At 40.3% G+C, this 10,164-nt stretch overlaps 1 protein-coding gene across 1 annotated transcript in view; it reads right to left on the reverse strand.

Annotated features, from left to right (window-relative positions):
* The window catches only part of ubr3 (ubiquitin protein ligase E3 component n-recognin 3), a 37,261-nt gene extending 27,744 nt beyond the window's left edge, over positions 1-9,517 (reverse strand). The window contains 19 exon segments of the mRNA XM_079662462.1: positions 428-524; positions 1,206-1,347; positions 1,444-1,529; positions 1,766-1,899; positions 2,781-2,833; positions 2,925-3,053; positions 3,143-3,232; positions 3,321-3,386; positions 3,472-3,558; positions 3,724-3,857; positions 4,614-4,793; positions 5,544-5,772; positions 5,999-6,129; positions 6,215-6,281; positions 6,448-6,488; positions 6,847-7,002; positions 7,159-7,311; positions 7,601-7,740; positions 9,046-9,517. Coding sequence (XP_079518588.1) covers positions 428-524; positions 1,206-1,347; positions 1,444-1,529; positions 1,766-1,899; positions 2,781-2,833; positions 2,925-3,053; positions 3,143-3,232; positions 3,321-3,386; positions 3,472-3,558; positions 3,724-3,857; positions 4,614-4,793; positions 5,544-5,772; positions 5,999-6,129; positions 6,215-6,281; positions 6,448-6,488; positions 6,847-7,002; positions 7,159-7,311; positions 7,601-7,740; positions 9,046-9,479 — 2,549 coding nt within the window. The 5' untranslated portion in view covers positions 9,480-9,517.
* Between the last annotated feature and the right edge of the window lie 647 nt (positions 9,518-10,164).

A 10,164-nucleotide genomic window follows, 5' to 3' on the forward strand; every position in this document is an offset into this window, starting at 1 on the left:
GAAAATTAACCCCAAGGTATCTCCTTCACCTCCATGGATGTGTTTGTCTTGGGAAACGTACGACCCGCAATCGAACAAGAAAGATTTCCTCAATTCTATTACAATTTAGACTGAAATATTGATTCAGCTCGACAAGCTAGCTAATTGGAACCGAATCGAGCACCGGCTAGACCTGACCTTCCTTATCATGTCCCCTCATGGGCAGGTGAGAGAGTTGACCCTACGACACTGAGCAGAGTATGATGCAGGCTGGCTTTGTCAGGGATCTTTTTAAAATAATAGAATACTGTGAAGCTTAATAAAAAGGACAATCGGCGAAAAGGGATAAGATAAAGGTTTTTAAACGAAAAATCCCTGTTTATCAAATATCTTAGGTATATAAACAAACCATTAACTTGGGGCAACCAAGTCAACAGTGTTTACTTACAATGCTGAGTATCTGTCCATTGCTGACTGGACGTCACGGCGATAGACCGTTCTGAGAACGACCATGATGGGGTCAAACTCCTTCTCCCACACCTCCGCTGTTTAAAAAAAAACAAGATAAATGTTAAGGGACCTCTGGTAGAAAGTGACATTGATTCACTTTCTTCCTATTTTCCCCTTCTCTATGTTAGTGGTATAAGCCTGCCCCCAAGTGGTCTGCTGAGGACGTTTATAACAGATCTAATGCTCAATGCTTTCAGGGTGTTGAGGCCTCATATTCATTTGTTTTTTTACACATTTCGACCCACAAATGAGCATATTAAGTGCTTGGTTCACCAGTTCACCTCCTGGGCCCTGCCGTGGTGCCCTTGAGCAAGGCACCGGACACACCGGTCTGAAATGCAATAGATAACATGTATTCCCTCTAGGTTGGTTGTGAAATATATCTATCATCAGGGTTCCACATCTTTTTTAACATCAAATGTAAGGACTTTTCAAAGACTTTACAAGCCCAATACTCTCAAATCCACAGACCAACATGGCATAATGTGAGACTTGGATCAAGGTTAACTACTGTTACAACACTTATAAAATGAGAACTAGCATGCTTTACAGAAATTCTTAATGATATAAATGTAAGCACTTTAAAATGTCTATGTTTTTTCTATTAAAAAAAACATTGACTTCCCCTACTGCACTTTACAAAACGCTTATAAACAGGTTATGCGTTACAATGGACTGTTTGTGTCATGCCTCCACTCGTCCAACAAACACCGTACCTTTTGGTGTGTACATGCCCTGCTGCATGGAGCCTCCGGGCTCGAACACCGGGGCTTTGAAGTCAGCCACAGCAGAGAGCATCTCCTCGAAACTACAACTCCCTGGGACAATGCCACTCTTTGGGTTGGGATTCTCAGGGATCTAGGAAAACACTCTTAAGGAAAAAGATTACCACGGGTGACTGAACATAGGTATTCTTGAACATATATCTGTAATGAAAAAGGTATTGAAGGATACAAGGTCTAACAGTGCGCTGTGTGTACGGTCATTCATACACAACTGTGAAACCATCTCCGCCCGCAGAATCTCATCATCCGTCATCCCTGTTGGTGAGACACAGAAGTAGAATGTAATGACAATCTGACTCAAATTGAAGCCACGTATTAAATACCACTTAGCACAACTCAATAGAGATATTGCTAGTAATATGGCACAGGATTGATTTGATTTTATTGTAAGCTGTTTCTTATTTTTACAGCTCTACTGAATGCAATTGTTTATACAAATGAAGCTTGATGTCTCTCTGTAGACTGCGGGCGTACTCGGTTGTACCACTTACCCAAATGAACGCGAAGGCTTGTCAATATGACGAGGAAGGTGAGCGCTCCTTCAAGCATCGGCCTCTCCTGCTCAGAGTCCAGCGCGGCGTTCTGATGCTGCGACGCCATGGTCAACAGGTCGACCACTTTGAACCTTCGTGACAGAAGACAGTGAAGATCATGCTTCTGAACTGTATTACATTCAAGACAAATTAAGATTACCGTAATTTTCGGACTATAAGCCGCGCCTTTTTTCCCATTTTTCGACGCTGTGGTTTATATAACGGTGTGGCTAATCTATGGATTTTTACAGCTAACGGCCACTAGGGGACCTCCTAAATCTATGGATTTTTACAGCTAACGGCCACTAGGGGACCTCCTAAATCTATGGATGTTACAGGTTACAGTCCACCACCTTTAACTCTATGGGCTCTATGGCCGGTCCGCGCCCCCCACCTTTAAGCGGCGGGCTCCAGCAGGAAAAGCTGGAGGCCGGAAAAGAGTGAGACAGGTAGCGCGCAAAAGTAAAAGTGGAACCGAGAGTGGTACGAGAGACGGAACGAGAGCAAGACAGACAGACATTACGAGAGCGAGACAGTTTGTCCCCGTACCACTGGTTGAAAACCACTGCTGTAGATCACTGCCGGTACGTGCGCTGGGAGCGCACCGTTTAAGTTTGAAAGTTGAAAAGTTTGTGTGTCTGAAACGCTATGTGATACAGTACAGTTTACACAGCACATGTTCTGTAGCTACTATTGCACTAAATGCTAACACTTGAATACGTTATGCAAATATGCAACTTGTTTGTTGAAATGTTAATAAATGGGAGCTTCCTCAAACAGCCATCTCTTTCCCGACAATCCCCTCTGTGCACGAACCCTTACATATGGTAATGAAACATTAAAACACCTGCGGCTTATAGTCCAGTGCGGCTTATATATGTACACATCATTCAATTGAGCTGCTGCGGCTTATATTCAGGTGCGCCTTATAGTCCGAAAATTACGGTATATGAAAGCATGTGAAGGAGTTTACCTCTCAAAAACACTGGAGATGAAGTAGTCCGGATCTAGTCTTGATGCACAAACCTGCAAAACAAAATAGAAAAAAGAATGAAAAAATGATTTTGTTAAAACTGTTTATGACCGATACAAATGTTCCATCAAAATCAATACAAACCTGGAGCAGGTAGATGTCCGGGTCGATCATGGAGTTGCAGAAGTGGGACTGCACGTAGGTCATAGCCTGCCCCTTGATCTGCAGACCGTTCCTGACCCACATGTTGCTGTGGATCTCTGACAGGCTTGCCTACAGACATACAAAGCAAAAGATTGAGTTAACATATGGCTACAGACCTTGTAGAGGCATGCACATGAATATCAACCAGAAATGTGTACCTGGATTTGGAGTGGATGCACCATGATCTTCATCAGCATCTCTTGGTCAGGCAGGAGGCTGTCCAGATCCAGCCCTTGGCACTTTACAGCCTGAGAATGTTCAACCAAACAATTCACTTTAAAAAACAAACATGAGTATACTTGGGAGTCATGTCTAAAGGTTGAGTCTTTGACATACCTTACTGAGGAACATGGCATAGTAGCGGTGCAGTGGCAGATGAAATGTCACTTGATTTGGAGCAGGCTGTAAGAGAATTAACAGTCATGAGAAACAAGGAGAGGTTAAAAGAAAAAGCTTTTTACAAAGTGGTTTAGCTTTAAAATGTCACCTCGTCATTGAAGCCAATGGCATCGAACCAGATCTGCAGGGTCTCCAAGCAGTAGCGCACCACCGTTTTAGTATATTCCTGTGTCTCCTGTCGATAGATAATATATGTTAACCATTGAAATAAGGTTAAGAGAGTCAGTACATGCAGCACAGGATGCTTGAGAGGCATGTTCAATTGATCATTCTAGATAATTGGAAATGCACACAGGAGATGTGTTTGAAAGTAGTGGTCTGTGTGTAAAGACATACTTACTTTGACTTTGCAGTGTGTTAAGAGACCCCACATTGGTTGTGCGCAGGCCTCGAGCTCGGCTGCAAACGCTGCATAGTATGTCTGAGACTCAAACTCCACATGTTCATTCAACTCGCGCTTATTCAGGTTCATACCTATCACAGCAGGAAAGGGTTTACAAGGTTAGACAGTGTTGGCTTCATAATTTCCATATGAGCTAAATATATGTTTTGTTCCCACACATATTAAAATGTCAGTGTATATATATATATATATATTATATATACACACAAATTTCTATTTTAAGAAACCAAATGTGTATCCTGAAAGCCAAATAATTCTCTATTAAACACAAATATTTTAGGCAGTAGCAGTGCAGCAGACATGCGTGTATTTGTGACACTGTGCACCTCAAGTCAGCAAGAGGATACCCCCCTGCAGGCGACTGTGAAAGGGTGACAGTTATTTTTAGGTTTGTGGAGAGTAGACATGACAAGTGAGCAGCTCACACCACAATCCTAGTATAGTGACAGTCTTACACACCACCACCCACTTCCTCTATGAGACATTATCATCAGTAGATGACAGGTGAGGTGTCACTAAGAACTGTTGGTAATACTAAACAATTTGGGAAAAAATATCTATTTGCAATTATTTTATCTGATATTGGAATTGCAATACGATTCAAAATATTAGAGGGAATTTTAAATGTTTTATATTTATATTATAATTTGAGGATCCATAACAAAAACAACAAAAATGTTGCCTTCAATGTATATTGTGCCTCCTGCAATTCGGATACTGCTTTACTCTATATATTTCATATTGATCAAAATGAATTAAAAGTAGGAGCAATCGTTTATTTTGATGATTCTCTAAATATACAATGTACCTATCCAACTGTGACTTACCTTGAAAAAATGACACAAAGCTCATCCACAGCATCAACAATGAATGGTCTTCCAGGAACTTTTTGGCGACACTTTGGTGTGAGAGGATGTTAATAAAATCACTAACTAATGGCCAGTAGGTGTTGTTCTTCAACAGAGCCTCACTGCAGTTCACCACAACATGGCGGCTGTTCTCTTCATCTAAAAGGAGGGGGGGGGAAAGAGACAAGGAAACAAGCAGGCATTAGTAAATGGAATGTTGCATCACTTGGTTTTTCATTTAGTCATTAAAAAAAAGAAAAGGACTTCAATGTGAAGAAAGACAATACACTGGCTAATTACTCAAACACCTCGCCGCCATTTAGGGTAACGAGTTTGTCTGCAGTATAAAAAGAAGGGCTTGACTGAAGTATTTCAAATTCAAGCTTAATTCACAAAGAGCCTGCAAACAAAAAGCCATAGAGATAAAACATCTGTGCATGTTAAAAAATAAAAAGCAGAGCAACAGCTGCATTTTGCTCCTTGGAAGGCAGGCCAGCATTTCATTCTCAAAAAATGTCACGGGCTTCAGTTACCCATTTTGTTCTACCAAAAATGAGGGTGGTGCAGTCTTAATAAAATAGAGTGAATGATGAACCATTAACACGATTATAATGAACTCCGGTTATGATGTCAGCCATGCGCATCCCATAACACGTGACCTTTTGAGTGATACAATTGGACATCTGAGTTCTGACATTGAAGCTTAGAACATGAATTTCGGTATGATAAAGGAACAGTTTCACAATGCATACTGCCAGACGGGTTTATGATCAGACTGCAACATCAACACTGAAAAACAAGACAGGATGTTCACATGTTCTGTAGAGCATAACATCAGCCACCAGCTGAAAAGTGACAAGGGCTTTGGAAGCAATACAATTAGATATCTGATACATATGGACAACTTACCCTGAAGTTCACTTTTGATAAGGCAGCTCTCCATCATGTACAGGAGGACGGTGACCATGATGTCCAGCAGCTGACACTCCTCCGTCACATGTCGAGCCAGCTCCTCGTTGCTAAACAGCTGCACACTAATATGTACAATGCGGTTGGACATGGTGTCCGACTCGTGGCTTTTCATCAGTGTTTTCATGATGAATGCATAATGCTGAACAAATGTTTTTGTAAAAGTGATCTACCAGAGAGGAGGAGAAAAGCCCATAACACAGTTATGGCTTACGATGATGCAGTCGTTTTTAAGGAGGATTTGATTCATTTAAAAGCACCATTTCAGTTACCCGAGAGGCTACGCCATGCATGATCAGGAATTATATTATAACTAAAATACAGACATGCATCTTAAAGTGATGACAGACTAGCATTTTAGCAAATAATTGAAAAAACATATAAGAGAAGCATACCTTGTAATCTTGATCTGGCAGCATGTTCAGTAGGAAGGTGACCATCTTCTGAGGAAACTCATATTTGATTGTCCAGAACAGCAACTCCTCCAGAAAGCATTTATGCTTCAGAGATTCAATAATACACGGGTCTGTGGGCAGAAAAAGGCACATAATAAGATGGCTGTTTAACACAACATACTCTACACTAGAGCATTACATTTCCTTTACATTTACCTTTGGTACTGCTGCTCAGCTTTACCCTCTTCCTCTGTCCAACAGACTGCCCTGCATCTTGGTCCTCCTGAGAGATAACAAAATGAGGTTAGTAAGTCATTCCATAATAACTGTAGATCAGTTGATATCAAATTGAATTGAAAAAGGACTACCATTTTGGTAATTATTAAGATTTTAATTAGGAATGGTTCAAATAAGTTATGATTTATTCTATCTGGGATGCTGGCACATACCTCTTTATTAGACTCATCTGGGCTCGCTGGTGCTGCGTTTCCTAAGAAAAGCAATACAAACATTTAGCCACAGGCAGCCATGATCAGCATCTTAAGCCCCTTGACATAACAAAGCAGCTACCCGAGATATTACAGTCTGCAAGACTGACAATTTGTTCAAACAGCAATATTCAACATGAGTTTAAATAAGATGTAATTCACTTCAGAAAGATTTGAGGATCTTCTAAATCATGTAAGCAAAGTTTAATTCGTCTAGAAATAAGAGCTGAGGTCTAAACTGTTTGGTTATCTTAACCCTAAATTAGATCTTACACAAATATTGAATTGAATAACTAAAATACAGGCGGTTCAAGTACATGTGTGTAGAAAGTGTAAAAACTTCTGTTATGGTTATCTTACCCAATAGGACCATAGCCCCTGCACCCCCTTCAGCACCTACAGCGACATCAGCATTAGCACCTTGGGCTTTCTCCTCCACAGACACCAAACCGGAATTCTTCAAGGCTGACAAATACTTGTCATAGTTCTTGTTAGCAAACAAATTCTCCTCCTTGCCTGCAACCGTGAAGCAAAGCAGAAATTGCAACAATTAATTGAATAAAAAAGACATGTACTTTTAATATATATTGCTTACAACCCAAAAAATACCACTAAAAGTATGTGGTATTTTAATGCTTCATGATTATCAAGCTTTCTAGTACGGATATTTACCCATGCTCAACTCCTTGAATGTTTGCTGATTGGTCAGGATCTTTGTCAGTACAGTCCTCATTGCGCCTCCCATCTTGGTGAGCTCCTCCAGGAAGGAGATCTGGGGCTCCAGATGCTGCAGGACTTTCTGTAGATCTCTCTCAGTTGAGGTGTCTGGCAGAGCAAGATAAGATATAAGACATCAGACGCGGTATATTGCGAACATCATTGTGGATGCAAACAATTATCTTGCTTGCCCAGCAGATCCTGTTTGCACTTCATATGCAACAGGATATCCACAGATTGTATAACATATCAAATTGAATGATAGAAGATAGGATACTACAAGACACCAAAACGTTTAAGAGAAATGTCTCAAAGTTACAGCTTTTGTTAAAGATGGTAAATGGCTCAGAGTATTTAATATTATCACATGGCTGTAAAGAGAAGACTGTGTTTTCACCTGATTCAATGTACCCATCTCTCAGATACTGGATGATACACAGGATAAAGCGAGGAAGAACCATCTCAGACATCAAGAGAAGGTCTCGAGGTATTGAGGGGACATTCTCCCCCGTTCTCAACCGATGCCGTCTGCAGAACCTGTCAGCAAAAAAACAAATGGGGATTTTTAACAGTTTGAAGTCTTGAATCCTTCTAACAGGTGACACCAGAAGCAGTGACTCTACAAAGGTATTGCCCTAACCTGAAGGTTGGGTTTAAATATAAGCTGCTTTCAAAATCCCTGCCTTTACCAAGTGCATAGTACTCTCTTGCTCATTTGTCTGCTGAACAAAGGATTGTGGGTCAGAATAACCAGAAAAGTCTGCTGGCTTCCATGCTTCAAAAATGCAACTGTATGCAGCTTGAAATGCTGGTATTTTGTTCATACTGCATTTTATATACTTTGAATCATGTATTGTAAATAGTAAGGTATTGGAATTCATGTGATTACAGCAAGGTTCATAGTTGAATTTCATTGGGTTCAGATGTAAAGATGGTTGGGGTTTGATGAGCAATCAAGAGTAAGAATATGGGAGTTCTGGCTGTTGTTTATCCCTGATAATCCACAATGAGATCTGTAGCAACACCAAAACTACAACATGTATTGCTCAAGAGTGTTGGACTAATCAGTCAGCTGCTTGATGCTGACAACATTTTATTTCACACCATAACATCAGAAATAATGTTACTAATATAATAAAGTATTACTATCATTCCTTTTATTTTATAAGATTGTATTATACAATATTAGATTGTATTACATATTACTATTATGCATAAGCATGGTATAGTATGTACATCCTATTACATTTGATATTCTGTTATACTGCATTACATTATTACTAATATTGCATTGCAACTACTAGTAATTGGACCACACAGGGTCTCTTTGTATAACATGTTATTAATTGCTCTTGTATAATTCCATCTTGTTTAGTTTCTCCTCTTATTTTACAAGCATTTGCCTCCTATTTTATATATTTGTTTTAGTCTTCTATTTGTGTACTTTCTATTAATAAAGGGTTGTGGCTGATTCTGTCTGTAACAGTAGTAAAAGAGGACACATGTATCACAATGACCCAAGTCCCAGACCTTATCTAAGCTGTTATATATCGGCAGTATGTAGAAACCTCCACGTACAGCTGCTGGTGCCAGCTGGCTAACGCTCAGAGCAGCTTAGACGAGGGTTTCCTATAATTTAATGTGAGGAGCATCCTCTTATTCTAAACTATAGCTGACTGGCAGTAAGCATATCTCTTACAGACTGAACTAAAAAGTAAAAGGGACTAAATATATCAGGAAAAGGTATTAGCTGTGATAGGTCACATCTTACTCAGACCTGTCAAAACAGGACTGGCCGTTGGTTAGCTTAGCCAGCTTAGCTAGCCGCTAGCTTGGACTTACCCAGTCTCTCGCATGACATTACTGTCTCCACAGTCACAGGCCCCACCAGCCTGGCTCCTGAACATGTTGAAATCATGGCCCGTGTGGTCTCCATTATTGAAACACTCAGCACACAGTGACATGCACGGGGAGATACCACAGGTACGGCATCGATATGCCACGAAATTGGCCGTCCAAACCAGTCCGCACAGAGTAGCGTTGTCATAGGACCGGACCGTTTTGCAGAACTCCTCGAAACCTTCGCCTCCTGCAATCAGACATTTACACCAGTCCAGAGCCTCTGTGTCCGCCGCTGGTGTCTCCGGATTTAGCACAACGTCGAGCAACTCCTGAAGTTGTCGCACCCCGGAGCTATTGTCAGTCCGACTTAAGTCTACCTTCAAGTGGGCGGCAGTAGCTTTCTTGTCCCGGCGCAGCAGCGACGCCGCCATCATGCACTCTGGCTTGTTGTACACAAATTTATTTTTGTTGTCTTGCTTCCATGTTCTCGGGCTTTCTCGCGATACGTCTAGTCTCGTTGTCCTTAGCGGGCGTTTTTTTATTCCCAAATCAGTTAACACTACAAATAAATAAACAGTAATGTGTCAGATTAAACAGACATTGACGTAAATATATAATAGCAAATTTAGTTGAAATAAAACTTTAAAATAATATTATATTAAATAAAGTAACACAAAAAGGGGGTAAGTGAAGAAATGATATTGGGAGCACAGTTATGCGTTCATTGTCTCACAGTTTTAATGTTCTGAATAATCACAATATATAGTTACATTTATTTATTAAATAAATTGAAGTGATGTTTTACCTAAATGTACGTTTATAAAACAGCAATGACTGCACTTGATATAATTAAGCCTTGTATAAGTATTTGATCTAGCACAGTCTGTCTTGTTTAACCAGCTCCATTCATGCACAGTCATACATGCTGTTTTGTATCCTTGTTTCTATCTAACTGATGCCCTGCCACTCCATCCCATACATATAAAGCATTATCTCTTAGTGCACCCATGCAAGGTAATGGGGAGTGGAGAGGGCCTTAGCATAACTGTGTAGTTCAAATTATTAACAAATAATCTCTCGTTGTTACCCTCATGTTGTAACAATTACATTATTTTCGAC

This window comes from Notothenia rossii (genome assembly GCF_949606895.1).
Source record: "Notothenia rossii genome assembly, chromosome: 2".
NCBI lineage: Eukaryota > Metazoa > Chordata > Actinopteri > Perciformes > Nototheniidae > Notothenia > Notothenia rossii.